Raw genomic sequence first — 16343 nt, forward strand, 5'->3', positions numbered from 1 at the left:
CCTCTACGGAGGCTGGAATAGCATCGGCTCCATCACAGAGCGCAAGCAAGTGGGGGTTAATGAGATCATGGCACACTCACTGACACTGTCCTCCCTGCATCTGTGCCGGTCCTTTCCCATTCGCCATGGCAACCCTAATGGCTCCCCACGACAACCGTACAGAATGTGACACAACTACAACTCAGCCAATCGGATCTGATTCTCTAAGAGATCACTGATAGTCAAAGAATTCTGCATAGTTGGTACTTAAAGATGCAAAGAATTAAAAAAGAATAAAAAAAAAAAACAAAAAAAACTTGCAAAGCCAGGTATTCTGGTTTCATTTTCTTTCTCACAGCTCCACATACAACTCCTGAACTGCAAAGAGGAGGATATGTTTCACCGCCACTTCCCCTGTGGTCCAATCCGGAAACTTCTGGAATATTTTAAAGGGTGAGAAGTGCATGCTTGTCAGAGCATGCTTGCTCTACCCTAATTGGAAGAGACTTTGAGGTGGCTGGTAGCTCGGTCCCCGGCACTGATCCCTGCTCCGCTGGGGTCTAAACTTTTAAGAGGCTGTGGAACGAGGAGAACCTGAGAACAGCAACCCAAAGACTGGGGCTGGAGACCTGAGTCGCCCTGACAACCGATCAAACTGTTTTAAGTCACCCCGCCGCACCTCAATTCCTGCCAGCGGCCCTGTGTGCAAACTCGGAGAGGTGCACACATGTTCTTGGGTTTTGCAGTGTCAACACCTGGGAGGGAGAAGAGCAGGTACAAAGGCCGAGCCAAGCCGAGCAGGGGAACCGAAAATAACTTCTCTTCTACACCCCCCTGGGCCGGCAGCCTTCAGAGCCACTTTCCAGGATGTGCTGCACTGAAGACTTGGATGTTGTTAACCGCTCCCCGCAGCTTTTCGGATCATTAAATTCACTAATTCTCTTTTTTTTTTATTGTGTAGGCAATGAGTGGAGTGGTAGTGCAGTAGCAGCAGCTTGGTGTGGCTGCAAAATGCAGGGCTCAACCCAAACTTCACATGCCGGGTTGATTCCCAGGCGGGCCACTGCTGTTGCACCCTTGACCGTGGTATTTCTTTTGTATTGCCTCAGTAAACATAACACTCTGTATTTACGGATAAGTTAAAACTGTAAGCTATGCAATTCGCTCTGGATAAGACTGTCTATTAAGTAAAGTGTTATGTAATGTAGCATAGTGGGTGAGGCACTGAACTTGTCATAAGAAGCCAGTTTTCTTCTCTGATGAGGCACAGCTGCTGTATCCTTAAAAAAAAAAAAAAAAAAACCTGATCTACTGCAGTAAATGTCCATCTGTATAAATGGACAGTGAGTAAAAATGTAAGCTATGCAAGCTGCTTGGGAAAAGAACATCTGCTAATCAAAGAAATGATGTAACAGGTCAAACAGATAAGAGGAAGATGCGTTATATGCTACTGGACACCAACAGACTTGCCATTTGACTGTTTATATAGTCTTGTCATAAAGTGATCACAGATGGGAGGTACAAGAGAGTTGAATCTAACTGTAGCTTCTTGAAAGTCAAAAATCATAAATGTATGGCAGGAAAATCTAAAGGGGTTATACCCTTAAAATCCTTAAAGGGTACCATCAGGTCTGTCCTCTGTAATTATCCATGGTTTGTTTTTTTAACATGTGCAACGAGATAAGAATAAGAATAAGAATAAGAAATACTGTATTAATCCCGAAGGAAATTTGAGTGTCACAACTGCACCGCCCGGCATACATCAAGACAACAAAAGAATAAATTGAATAAAAGAAATAGACAGGTATAAAATACAACAAATAAAAATATGTTTGTGCAATTATGCGTTGTGCAGTACTACTGTGCAGTACTACTGGATACTGGATACTAGATGGACCTAAAAACGATATAAAAGAAATAAATGGAAAAGTCTGTCTGACCAAGCACATTGCCAGGGATTAAAGTCTGTCTGTGTGTGTTCTGCCTCATTCCCACATTTTCCACGTCACAATTCAAGAGAAAATACATGTCCGTGATCTAGATTCCGGCCCCGTTTCAGCTCCACACAATCAAAAACACAAAGTGCCATTTGACGAGATTTAAGCCTGTCTGATTGACATGAAATGAGAGCAGGGATTAAAAAAAAAAAAAAAAAGTAAGTCTGCCCTGTTGCACCGAAGAAGGATTCCACCGTCCAAAGAGATGGATGAAGGGGGATTAGGAGGAGACCTGCGTTTAGCGGAGGTTTTAGAGGGCTAGATAAAAGCAATATCGAGGCCCACTTTCTCCGGGTTTATGGACTCTGATCCCGGTCTCCCTGTCACAGCTAGTGCACTCACACCCAGGGAGAGGCACAGAGCGGGGGGTTAATCTGGTTAAGCCTATCCTCATCACTAACCCCCCCCCCCCCACCGCCTCCGCCCCCGCCCGCCCTCGAACGCCCGCCTGCCTGCCTGCCTCCGCATCACTGACCCCCTCCGCTGGGATACTGCCGCTGCTCGCTTACGCAACTGGGGAAATCAAATCTGTTCAGAGGACAGAGTGCCGGCGTGGAGCGGCGGCGGCTGCTGCCGGGGCCCGCGGGGCACCAGCGGGGGAGAGGGAGGCAAGATGCTGTGTGCGCCGGTGACCTCCACCAAGCTCCATCTGCAGCGGCGAAACAGCAATGACACAAGCAAAATGTTTCCTTCCGCCGGGGGGGGGTCTTAACGTCCCCCTCGTGGGACCTGAGCCCATATATCCGCCCTCCTCCAGATCGATATCGATCAAAATTTTTATTTCAGTTTTTCCCCCCCCAAATGAGCAATATAGCAAAGCCCTTGACAGACTTTTATGTAGCTCTCATAAAACATAGACAGGTTCTGAAGTGGCAGTTAGAAGACCCAGGAGAAACACAGCTTTGCTCTATGAGCTATAATGCTTGGCACAAAGCACGCACACACGCACGCACACACACACACAAATGCTCGCACGCGTACACACACACACACGTACATATGCACACACACGTGCACACACACACAAACGTGTCCCCCTCTCATACTTACATACTATGTGATAACTGTGATTTTCAGTGGGCTGGTGGTGGTTTGGCCAGACATCAACAACAAAACCCCATCTCCGCCCTTTCTGCTTTTCCTAGGACACAAAACCGGCCCAATATCCGAGAGCCACACTGGCGGCACAAGCTTCCCGGTGCGGCCAACTCCAGTCACAACACACGTGAAGGACAGGCTCCCCCCCCCCACCCCGTCCCAACATACCGCAGTTTGCTGTGGCAATTAATAGATCCTATTAGGAGAGCACGGCCACTAATTGCAAAGAAAATAGCTTTTCTTCCAAAAGGCACAGGGAGAATTGACCTGACATCTGCCATCTCTATCTTGCCACCTGCAACGTCTTTAATTGTTTTTTGGTGACAAGGGAACAGGAGGTAAACCATCACTGCATGTCTAATTCCTCAGCCATCTAAATTCCTCTTATGCACTGAAACAAATGCCTAGCCTATGTGTTCAAATATAAAATGCAAAATGTGAGGAGTTCTGAAAGTCAATGTACACTGCCTAAACTATAAAATTCTAAAACAATTCCTTTTACATACACACACATACAGACACACATACAGTATCTATATATCCACATACATAGACATATACATTGTATGATTTATGCCACTGGAATTGCCGATTTATGCCGATTTATTGCCAATAAAAGTGGTGATAATTCAGGCATTTCACTGTATATGCCATATATAAAAGCATATTCCTTTAAGTTACCCATCATGCTTTGCCATCTATCGATATAAGCAACTTTTTAATATGCACAAACATCATTGCGCAGCTGGACCCCACACTGGGCGGGCTGGGCATGGGGTAAGATGATTATGCCAAAGATATGCAGATGCAGGTGCTTCTCTTCCTTCCATTTTCATAATTCATAAAGGTAGAGTGCTGTGCGTCATGGTAATACAATTTGGGCTGCACGAGCGCTGGAAAGAAACCCTGCCATTTCAATTTTTCCAGATAAAGCATGTTTTTTTGGGGATGACCCAGTTTACCAGAGAGTGCTCCAGCATGGTTGAAGATGGAAGAATGCACTTAATGTGATAGGTATGCCACTTTGATCTTAACTTTTTAAAATTTAACACAGTAATACAATTTTTTTATTTGTTACAGATCACGTGACCATGACAGTAAGTAAAAATAAAAAGCTTTAATTCATATGGTTAAATGGCTATAGTGATTATACTGAATGGTGCCATGGTACCAAATGGTATTATATTTTATTGATGGTACACATACAGTACCTTTTGCTTCAAATCCAAGCACGGGTTTGGTACCAACAACAATAATAAGGATACTACTACTACTTATAATAACAATAACAATAATATTAAAAATACCATGTTGCACCTTTAAAATCAATATCAAAACACCATTTTGCTGGCAGAGTGGGAAAAATCTGATAAAATGTATGGGGTGATACTGAGATGAGGGAGATTATGTGAATGCAATATTCAAAGAGTTTACTCCACACTCTCAAGTTTTATACAACTGGAAAAAGTGAGATGCATGTGAATATCGGAGGTGTGACTGCAATCACTAACTTTGTGCAGGAGATGCGGAAAGCCGGCCTCTGTTAATTTGGAATTACATTCAGACAAAATGACAGAAAGCAACAAGGTGGCATTTGGTTGGCATTTATCTAAAGCTGTGTGCCAACAGTAATTCGGACCACATATCCGCAGAATGTGACCATGAGGGTGTATACGGACAGCTTCCATACTTCTCCAAAGCAGAAACAGAAACAGCAAAAGTATGCTCTGAACGTGAGAACAGAATCACAGAACCAGTATTCCTTCCAGGAGGGGGTGACCTAGGAGCTTCTAGTGCTGTCCGCGTTTCTGTGCCTTCCTATGGATGTTGCATTTCAGACCACGCCCCTTCAAGACTGTACACAACCAGCCAGCAAATCAGAGCACTTGTAGCTTCAGCAATGGGAGAAACACAATTGTCAATGTGGGACCCACCGGGCTGACTGTCTGGTTTGCATGTTTAGATTCTGTGATAGAATGCTGTAGTAAATGGCATAAAATGCTATGCTAAGGTCTAAAGAGCTAGATTGAACAAGGAACATAAGCTGGCAGTGGCCAGGATGTTACAGACCTCGTTAACAAGCTTCAGTGCAGTGCCAGGCACACAGCTCAAACAAGGAAAACTCAGGAAATATTTAAGCAGATAGTTGTGGGGTTGGGCTGGCAGCAATTTCCAACAAGTATTTTGGAAAGTAAGTTGGACATGGGCATTTAATTACTTAAAACGCTGGGGTCATGATTTTCAGAAGGGCAGTGACGGTAGCTATTTTAATAAGACCGGGAAACTTGGGTGATTCAGTGATGATGTTTGTAAAAACAGAGCAAGCCCTGTAAAACATGATCTGATTAGGGAGAAAGGCGATGGGTCAAGGATACAAGCTGACTTTGAGAACCATCTCTTAGCGCTCAGAACCAAGATTCACAGCAGCAATGGAGTCCAAAGACTCAAGGCAGGCCAGTGGTAACACCATGCTAATATAACATAAACATTAAGGTCCTGCACATGTAAGCAACATGTATACACACATGCACGCACGCACACACACACACACACCCTCACACACACACACACACACACACACACACACACACACACACTAGGATTACAGGGATATTTTGGTAATAACACTGGTAGCTGTCTCATAGGATACATATAATGAAAAAAATAATGAAGCCCATTTCAATAAACCCCAAAGCAAGAGCCTCCCGTTGTTCTTTTAATTGAATATGTTTAAAAAGTAAAGAACAGAGACACTAAAAGATGTCACTGTGCAATCGAAATGCTAATGGAAAGCAAGCTGAACAAACAGAAGAACCTGCAGGGCTACAGCTTGACCGTTGCTGGAAATCCAGACACTTCGTGTCACTAAAAGTGACGACTTTTCTGACTATCACAACAAATCAGCTTCAGTCATGAAATACACAAACACACACACACACAGAGATAAAATATACAGACATAGACAAACAACCTTATAGTGGACACGATCATCCACACACACACGCACTAGGCACACCCATGCATACATACATGCATGCATATATGCACAAGCATACAGTGTACTCAGACTAACATACAAACATACACTTAATGTGCACATGCACACAAATACACACACAGGCACACAGACTAAACAACACGAATCTTGCATTAAAATGCACACAAACACACATAAACACACACAGACACATGCAGACACACACTCTCCCTCTCCTTTACACACTTTCTCTCTGTCTCTCACATATACACACAGACTGACACGCACGCACACACACGCGCACACACACTCGCATTCTCTGCAGGTGATGGATGCAGTGTGGCTGTGCCCCTCACAGAGCCCCAGCAGGCCTGTCTCGGGGAGCCCGGCTCCAAAGACAGAGCGCCGTGACAGTCAGGAAGCCCCCCCCCCCCGCCGACAGCAGCAGGGAGAAGGTCACTGCCGCTAACACAGCGCCCAATTAGCCAGCCGCTCAACCCCGTCTATTAACGTTACACTACTCGACATTACCGTCATTTATCAGACGATCTTATCCAGAGCAACTTACATAGGTTACAGCTCACACAGGTTTACTGAGGCATTTCTGGGTTAAGCACCTTGCTTAAAGATGCAGCACCAGTGCCCCAGTAGGAGGCTGAACCAGCAACCTCATGGTTACAAGCCCTGCTCCTTACCACAGTGCTACACTGCCACCCGGCTAACACCGCTAACACCGGGAGGGCGGCGGAGGGCACAGCCATCGGGGAGCACATTGTCCCTGCCCAGGAGCCTCTCTCCACCACCATACACGTTGCCGCCGTGACGATGGGCGCTGGGAGGTGGGGAGCGCTCCGTAGCCGTGGAAATGGCTCCGTTATTCGATTTCACGCAGGAGCGCGAGGCCAAGGCAGAGATCAGCACTTTGCGGCTAATGGGAGGTTAAAGAGCGCATTGAGATTCAGAGCCTTGACCACCAATTAGTCACAGCAAACACTGCGGGAATGGGAGGTGGGTCACAGGATAGCCCCGACCTTTCAGTGACTGTGACTGCGTGTGTGTTTCTGAGTGTGTGTGTGTATCTTTGTGTAAGAGTGAGCGTGCGTGTGTGTGTGTGTGTGTGTTTTGATAAATTTGCTCTTGCAGTTCTTGCCGATCAGCCTTTATGGATTATAAATACCCCTGGGATCACTGCTCCATATTGGGTCCTTGTTCGTGCTTGAGATGAGAAAAGTAACATTTTTTCAGACAGAAGCTATATTAATAGTTTCTTATTACAGTAGCTGTATTAATAGTTTTATCAGAAATAGGCATTAAATCAAGGGCTGTGCCTGTACCTTACCATAACTGTTATATGATCATAATTCATGGGTAGCATTAAGGCACATTACGTACTTGCTCAGCAAGTGCCTTTAGCTACTTATATATATTATATTTTTTAAGTGTTGCCCATTTTATTGCTGGGTATTTACTGAAGTCCATTAGAGGGCTCCTGTTTGAAACAGGTTCATTTAACATAACCTTTGCAGGAAAAATGCAACACTTTTTATACATATTTTTACTGTTGCAGTGGTCAATTTCTGTAAAATTAGGATTTTGAAGAAGTGCAGAGGGAAATACACACACTCACAGGCGATCTTGGCAAAGAATACCAGCCTTCACTGGCTTTTGGTGGTGGGTATACTCTACAAGCCTTGATTATTTGTAGTAATATCAGCACAGTGACACTGTCACACCTGATGAAATTCTACAGTAAAGCTAGGTTTATGTAAAGAAAGATTTTGCTAGTTAGAAAAGTAAAAAAAAATCTATTTTTTTTTATTCAGGCAACATTCCAGACTTTTCAAGGACAGTGGTATAAGTGGGTCTTGTCCATTACCTTCCAGGATGAGAACATTTTCAAGGATTTCCAAGGACCTTGGGCAACCTAAATTTGGATATCTTGCCCAAGGCACTATAAAATCAACAACCCAACCAGAAATTCGACCTTCAACCCACAGGCCCACAGTGCAGTGGATTTACTATTCCACCACTTGTTGCTTCTAATACTGTAAAACGCATCAAACTATTCAATTCACACAAAGGACTTAATCTTAGGAACTATTCTATATGCTTTACTTTCAAGGACAATTAACCTTGATAAACCTGAACAACCAAACCTCATTTTAGTATACTGGTATACAACTGGTATACCATACTACACTCCACCAAAGTATTGGCTGGACAGATTTCCTGCTGTAAGGCCAGTTAGAATACAGCGGAGGAATGAAGCAAAAAAAGGCTGGGTGGCAGGGACTAACGCACCATGTGGCAAACCGGGGAAGGTCACACTGGGAGCAGGCACGGGCAAAATCCAGTCCCTGGAGCCAGAGAGGCCCGCTGTTTGACACTCTGCCACAGCCATTACTTTGAATGGGATTAAAAGACAATTCCACTGCTATACCAGATTAATCCAAATCACTCCTAGACTACTTAGGCGTTACTGCTCTGTGATCAGAACACGTCTTCATCGCAAGGGCTCTCAGCCTCTGCGAAGGCTTGTCTGATTGCGAAACGGTTGTTCGCCTTTTACAGGGAGACCATCTGTTTGGCTTCCACGTGTTGCCGCTTCAGTACCAAACGAGATTACTGTGGCCGGGCCAGACGCGTAGCCGCTCGAGGGGGCCTGGGAGCGGGGGGGATGTAAGGTCACAGCTCAAAAGCGCTGGTTTGGATTTCCCAGAACAGGCTGAATAGACACACAGTTGGTGTCACAGCTCCACAGCGTGTATCTGACCACGTATAATGCCTGTTAGATGCGGCAATAAGACAAATTAACACCGCTTGGGGTGTGCCTGGTGGGGTGATATTACCAGGAAGTGTTTTCTATGAAACTAAAATACGCAGAAAAGCCTTGAGAGCCACCTGTGACCTTGAAGTGGAGGGGAACTACATGAAATTTGCATTAGTACATTGTTGTTTTTTGTTTTATACTTAAAAATTATCCAGAGCAAATCCTGGTGATCAGAAACACACAAGAACCTGTCTTTACTTACAGCACACCTAATTACAGCAACCTGTTTACAAATATGAGTGCAGGACAACCCATGTGTTTTCACATACCATCTAATTACACAGATGAAACCACAGGGCTCTCTTCATTCTTCATTCAATGCCACAATGTTTTTTTTTTTATGGGGGAGGGGCCAGGGAAAATGGAAAGGTTTCTCAAGGGAGGGGGGGGGGGGTCAACAAACAAGTTACGGAATGCCTGAGGTAGGCACCAGTGACGGATCTCTGTGCAAGGTCAAATTCAAGGACAACCGTGGATGCATTCCAGACTGGGTCCGCACAACGCACCGAAGGTGTGTAAAAGACATGCGCGGCTATCCATCAATGCGCGATAAAGGAGGCTGACCGAGGAGAGGTGGAGTCCCATTCAGGGAAGAGGAGGAGGCCATTCTGAGTCACAGAGGACTGCAGGGAGTCAGCGGAACAACCTGGTGGCACAGACCTCAGGGGAGAACGAGAGACAGGGAAGAGCACAAAAGCACAAAGTCCTTATGCGTGAGAACAGAAAAACAGAAGGTGCTTTTGGATATTCTTGTCCTTATGTATAACAATAACCATGTATCCTCCGGCTCGGTTCCTCAGTTGAGGCTCAGACTACAGAGTCCACATTGGGACAGCACATGGAATAGCTACGGTAAGCCACATCTGATTCTCTCAGTTCTCAGGCCTGTTTTCAGCCAACACAAAAACAACAACAACAATAATGATGATAATAATAATGAACAGCATTTTATAGCATTTTCCCCAAATCACAGAGCACTTTACAGTGAGCGGTGGGGAAGGAGAGTGACTCATCTACTGTAAGCCTCCAACAATGTTTAGCACCCACCTGCGAGGCCCCATAAGACTCAGCACACAGCAGCTGTGGAGGAGAGGGAGGGGATTTATTTGGCCAATTAAACTGGGGGGGTGATCAGATGGCCAGATTGAGACAGCCAGATTGGGAATTCTGCCAGGACACCGGGATCCCCCTTCCTCTTCGTGATAAGAGCCACGGTGCGCTTAACGACCGGACCGAGGCCCGGGCTTCGATTTTAACGTCTCGTTCGAAAGACGGATGTCGCCCAGGACACGGGGTCTTCCGCTACGGAACAAGCTGCACTCAGAAAGGAGGACCAATGGAAGACCTGGAGCTTTGAAGGGACAAAGACCCTGACGTTTAGTCTTCCGTCTTTTTTTTTTCTTTTCCAGAGGACCTGATATGGAATGTCCGGTGAAAGCTAGCGGTAGCCCCGGGCAGCAGTGACATTTCAGGTGTGAGATAGATGAGCTCTGAATTATAGATCAGAGCGAAAGGCAGCAATTCATATAAACAGCTTTTTTGCAAAATGCCTTTGACGGACCATATTGCAGCCGACAGCCCCATTCTGCTGGAGTGTCTGATGGTGACCCCTCCATTCAACATTTAATGCTTTTGCACATTGCTTCTCACAGATGTTATTACACATTCTATATGTCAGTAAAGATTCATTTGATTGAGGAACCTATTCATGCCAAAATTAAGCTTATTTGAACTGAATCAAATGATCTTGTTGAAACAGGAATATTACGTAATAAAAGCCAAAAGGTCAAAGCCAACAGGTCACTGCCTGTGTGGAACATTAACGCTTTAACCAAAATGGTATTTTGTAATGTATTTCCGTTGATCGAGACTGGGATTTGTGAGAAGGTTTCAGGGATTCTCACATGAAGATACATTTAGATGTCCATAGCGTGGACAAACATTTTTAATAATTTAATAACAAAATGATTGAAAATAATTTGAAATAATATTTTAATAAAATATTTTCATTAACATCAGAGAATCTACAGTCAGATATTCATAATACATATACTATTATATTCTTCATTCTATTCCCATAGCATTAAGTACTTTATAAACTTTGTAAATGTCAATTTAAAAATTATGTGCATTTTTTTCAAAACTCTAACCTTGAATAAACCAAAGGGTTCAGGTACGAAATGCTAAGCTTTACAAAACACTGACGATAGACAAAAGTGTGGTGTCTTTCTTTGCTTTAAAAATTAAATATCTGATCTGTTCTCAAATCAAATGCAATGTTGTTTGTGCATATTTTTACAAAACTTAATAGAAATGCAGTCATTATTATTAATTTTTGAGTATCTCAGATTTTTGTACTGCAGGTGAACAGTTTGGACACTTTTTTTGTTTTTGGAAATGTATCAGAGTTTCACAAACTGTATTTTAGCCACTGTGAAGAAACAGAACCGTGGAAAATGTCTGTGTGGTTCACAGTCGAGACAGAAAAACAAACAGAAAAAAAAAACTGTGAAAATAAAGTCTCTTTAGGTCGCATGCAGTTCATATTTTGAAACCGAGTGTGTCGTGATGAAGGTCCCTAAGCTGTGAACGTGGGGTTGGGTGCGTGCCGCAGAGTGCTAGGAGACGGTGCGGCGATCCTGATTAGCGCCGCACCGATGTGTGTGCCGGCACCGTCGCTCTCCTTCTGCAAACAATTTACTGAAAGGTCAGGTTGCATTAGCGACGGTGGTAAACACACTTTGGCAGGAGGGCGAGCTGTGCTTAGAAAGGTGTTTAAAACGGGCCGGCAGCTGCTCATCCGGTACAAATGATGTTTAAAAGACGGTAAGGTTACATAAGAGGCGCTCACTGTCCCCTCAAGCAGCCAATCACACCACAGAACATGTGAACGGACTGACATCATGACAAGAACACAGCCTGTCATAAAAAAAAAAAAAAAACAAACAAAAAAAACGCTTCAATCGAAATCAACCAGGTGTGAAGGTAGTACAATTCCCACAAACTTTTAACCTTTCAGACCTGTTTCGGTACAGAGCCACTGAAATCACAAGCTCCATAAATGTTGAAAAAATTCAAATATATAACATACCAGCTTGCAGGAACAGGTGACCTGACCCAAGCATCGTTCTAAGAGCAAGAAGTAATATTTCACAGCAGTTCTTCAAATGACCGAAAATACTTGTGGACAGTTTCTCTCCCAGACATCACTTTCAGCCAAATTTTAGGGAGGTTATTCACACGCCTGCAACCTCCCACCTTGTCACCTGTGTCTGCGAGTTTCTGCTGTTGAGGGAAGCCTCTTTAGTGAGAAGAAGACAGCTCGGGGGGGGTTGGGGGGGGTGCGAAAGTTGCTGTTAAAACGACTCGGTGCCAAGAGGACCGCGATGAATCACAAGCAGGAGTCACACCTCCACTGTGTCTGTCACAGCCCTGGTCTGACCCAACTCGACCCGAGATGGTTCCTCTCTGCGCAGGGAAAAGAGCAAGGTCTTTTATAACCGCTCTGGAGATTTTAATGAAGAATCTAGTCACACAGAGGTCACTCCATCTCTCCCCCAAAAGCCTGACAACCCTCCCCTAACTCAAGCTGCCCGAACCCCCTTGATTAACACAGTATGATAAAAATTAATTAGAAATGAGACCCCACGCAAACAAACGAAGAGCGGTGTGTCTGTCATGATTAGCCGACTGAGCTGTTGCCAAGCCGTCTCCGAGGCGGCAGATGACTGACAAACACGACCGCGCTGCTAATCCGAGCAGCTGCGACCGCAACTACACGCTGCTAATCTAAGAGGCGACGGACGGCAGGTCCCCCCCCCCCCCCCCCCCTTACCTGAGCAGATCAGTTTCATCAACATGTGCTCCCTGCCACAGTCCTTCTTATAGTAGCATTTCAGCCAGTTCGCCAGGCAGTGGCCGAACCTTAGCTCTTCTTTCCTGCACAGCAGAGGGATCTCCTCATCTGCAGGAGGGGGACAGGGACAGAAGCGATGAGAGTGACAGACCCCACCCCCCAGCTGCCTGCCCCCCCCCCCCCCTCTGTTTATAAAGCCGGGGGGCAGCTCGCAGTCCAGCAACCTCCCTCTACGCTCCAGTGCTCATTGGTCTTTACAGCCCCCAGCCGCAGGCTCGGGGAGCAGCGGTCGACTCGAGGACGACTGGGTCGACGCTGGGTCGCCGCGGTCACTTGCGTTCACATGCTGAGCCCGTTGGGGCCACGACCGGACTGCAAACGCTTGGTCTAAAATGACCCATGGTGCTACTACTCAGGAACTGACAAATCAGACCTCACAAGCATGTTCACTTGTCTGCGCCTTAACTGCAAGAAGTCTGGGTGTGATTCATGATGTATGGAACTCCATGCAAATTATCACTAAAGTCTTTTATAAAAATTATATTTTATGTTATGTTGAGTACCAGTCAAAAATTTGGACACACCTGATTAAGATAATGGGAAACGCATTCATAAATGCTAGAAATTTGTTTTGTTGACAAATACATATAATGACACCAATGCCTATGTTGATACCTATTTCTTTTAGAAAAATCAATTTTAAAAAATATTCTTTGGTTACTTTGATTTGTTTATCACTTTTTTGGTCACTGCATAATTCCGTTTGAGTTATTTTCATAGTTTTGCCTTTCATTCTTAAATGTGGGAAATAGTAAAAATAAAGAAAAAACCCTTCTGAGTCCATGTATCCAAACTTTTCACTGGTAGTGTACTGATTTCTGCTGATGCTGATTTCTTATATATATACACAGAACTGTCATAATGTATTAATTTTAAATATAGAGAACACAAATAGGTAAGGGGATGACTGACATTATTACAGTCTGTTCTGCGCTGTGATTTACTATACACCACAGCTTCATACTTTCAGCTGCTGGTTTTATTTAATTCAGACTTATGAAACAGAAATGAGAGGCTATGTTTGCGCCAGGCTTTTCCATTTCCAATGTAGCGGGTGCATTAACGCGCGTCTCGAGCGTCATATAAAGCGCACAGATTACTCACAGGCTTCGGAGTAGTTCCTGCCAACCTGGATGGGGTTCGAGGTTCCAGCGACCAGGGGGGTGAGGAGAAGGAAAGCTGGAGACAGGCAGAGCAGAGGAAAAAAAGGAAACATTAATCACATTTGTGTTCCCGTCAACTTTGCTTTGCCGTGACCGGAGCGGCTTCGGGCTCCCTTCCCCTGACGGCAGGGCGGACCTGTGCGACATTTGTGCCTGCGCCCGAGCGCGCGCGCGCAGATTGGACATAGCCCCTCTTTCACCGCGGCGACGTCCTATCCGGCCGTTCCGTTTGGAAAGGGATAGGGGATAAAGGCTCCAGACAGCAAAAAGGAGACGCAGAGTGTTTTACTCAACAGGCTGTCATGTGCGCTGAGCCTGCCAAGAGACTGCAGCCTAGCCGTGGCAGGGAATATCTGGATGGCAACAGTAGCAATTATTTAGCCACAATGCACAGCAAGGGCTGAATCAGAATAGGTAGGGACAAATACAGCAAGAAGCAACTGATTTCCCTGAATTATATAATCATCATAACTTTTGCATACTTTGGTGATGAGATTTTTTTTTAAATAAACGTAAAAATAATCTAGTAACACATTGAAAATGAAATAGTTTTCAGTCTATTCTTCGAGGAGGCAAATGTGGATTTTGCTTTAGACTGTAATTATTTGGATAATGCAAGTTTGCCTGTTGACCTTCAATGGATAACCCTGTGCATAGAAGCTGGGACACACGTGGTGCATGCATTTGGAAAAGGATGTCATCCGTTAATGTGTCGGATGAGAAAAGGATTACATCAGTGATCCATCAAGAGCACAACCCCTTGTTCTAAACTGTAATTTGGGTATAGGTTGTGCGTTTTACATTATATAGTTTTCTATATAATGAAATATATATTTCAACGCGTTCTCCAAGCCCCATGTTCCTAGACATTAAAAATGACCCTGTTGGGTCACTTTGACATTACCTTTGCTGCCTGTTGCCATTATATGTGCTCTAACACTAAGATGTTCCTCCCTATACACGTGTACCTCCTTGTCTGTGCGTACCATGGTTTAGCGGAGCAATACGGCTTAATCAAGTCACACCAGTTAAGAAACATATGAAGCTCCAGTAGTCGTTACTGGCATGTAGGTTACTGGTGCGGAACAGTTTCAGTGCTTGCGACCACTACCCGTATAAATTTCTGAGCAAGCCTTGTGAGACAATTTATTGCAGCTTTGGAGTCTCAAACCAACGTTATAATTGTGATTGAAAGAGTATCTAATTTAACTGAACTCCACGAAACAACACACGTCTGCACACGCATAAGAATCTTGTCACTCAAAACGTACAAAACCCACACGATCACAATAACCTACATAATAGAGAGAAGTCGCAATACTATAAGTAGGTTAACTAAATGAGGGTGAATTCGCATACACCTCCGATTTCAAACACTGAATCTAAAGTAACGCGAGACCGTCGCTTTTTTAAGTCTTGTCCTGTTGTAGATGACACGCGGTCATACCAAACGAGATTCAATTAAATCCTAACTCCTAACAACCAAAAAAATATAAACATTCATCCTATCAAAAAGAACGAGAACGTTACGTACCCCGGAGGAGGTATAATAATAACCCCATGCGAGTCCGGTGGATTCCTGTCCTTCAGATTTCATTGAGAAACTCTGGAAGTAAATTGTTTTCACTCAAATTCCTCCAACGAATTTCACAACGAGCCATGGTCTATTAGGGAAAAAAAACACAAAAGATACCGAACACAGCGGTTGATGGTCTGCTCCTCCACGATAGTCTCTTTCTAACACACCTTTCGAACCCACTTATCATTTAAGACCTAATGCAATCGGCTAGTGAGCAGCCGCCGCGGCGATTTGTAGACACGACCGCCCCAAATAACAATCTGACTATTCAATTCCTCGTTACGACATTTTACAGCGTTGAAGTTCCCAGTAGGTAAAATATCCCAGTGTAATAGCTGGTCCCTCAGTACTAACGTTCATGAATTAAACACGGCTGCAGAGAGCGTTCGCCTGTCTGCAATCCGTGACGATCGCTCGCAGTAGTCCTCAATCCTGCAAAATTGTGAAACCATGGGCTTTGATTCAGATGACAGGCAAGCGGTCATGTGCCAGCACCGCGTTTGTTTACACCGGCCAAGTACTGACATAACCGGGCCGACGCGCGTCGATGAGAAGCGTGCACACCCCTAGAGTGAGAAAGTGGCTAAATAAACGTGCATGCCCTGTACACTCGAAGCATTTTTTTCTTACATTGCCAAGACAGAAGCGGCACACTATAAACAGTAGCAAAATAGTTACAGGCTCGAAGTACCCTTTACGAAAGAAAGCCAAACCACCATCACAGAATAAATATATTAAACCAATTTAGACTAATACAGGCTAAACCCTGAAATGTACCTTTTTGTTTGGAAACGCAAAATCGCT

At 44.6% G+C, this 16343-nt stretch overlaps 1 protein-coding gene across 1 annotated transcript in view; it reads right to left on the bottom strand.

Moving 5' to 3' along the window:
- LOC118788102 (protein BEAN1-like) overlaps window positions 1–16017 on the bottom strand; it is a 45892-nt gene extending 29875 nt beyond the window's left edge. The window contains exons 1-3 of the mRNA XM_036543973.1: window positions 15495–16017; window positions 13902–13976; window positions 12717–12845 (exon numbers count right to left, since the gene is read on the bottom strand). Of these exons, the coding sequence (XP_036399866.1) occupies window positions 12717–12845; window positions 13902–13976; window positions 15495–15522 (232 nt within the window). The 5' untranslated portion in view covers window positions 15523–16017. The remainder of the gene's footprint in view (window positions 1–12716; window positions 12846–13901; window positions 13977–15494) is intronic.
- Window positions 16018–16343: the final 326 nt, after the last annotated feature.

Source organism: Megalops cyprinoides, chromosome 13 (assembly GCF_013368585.1).
Source record: "Megalops cyprinoides isolate fMegCyp1 chromosome 13, fMegCyp1.pri, whole genome shotgun sequence".
Classification (NCBI taxonomy): Eukaryota; Metazoa; Chordata; class Actinopteri; order Elopiformes; family Megalopidae; genus Megalops; species Megalops cyprinoides.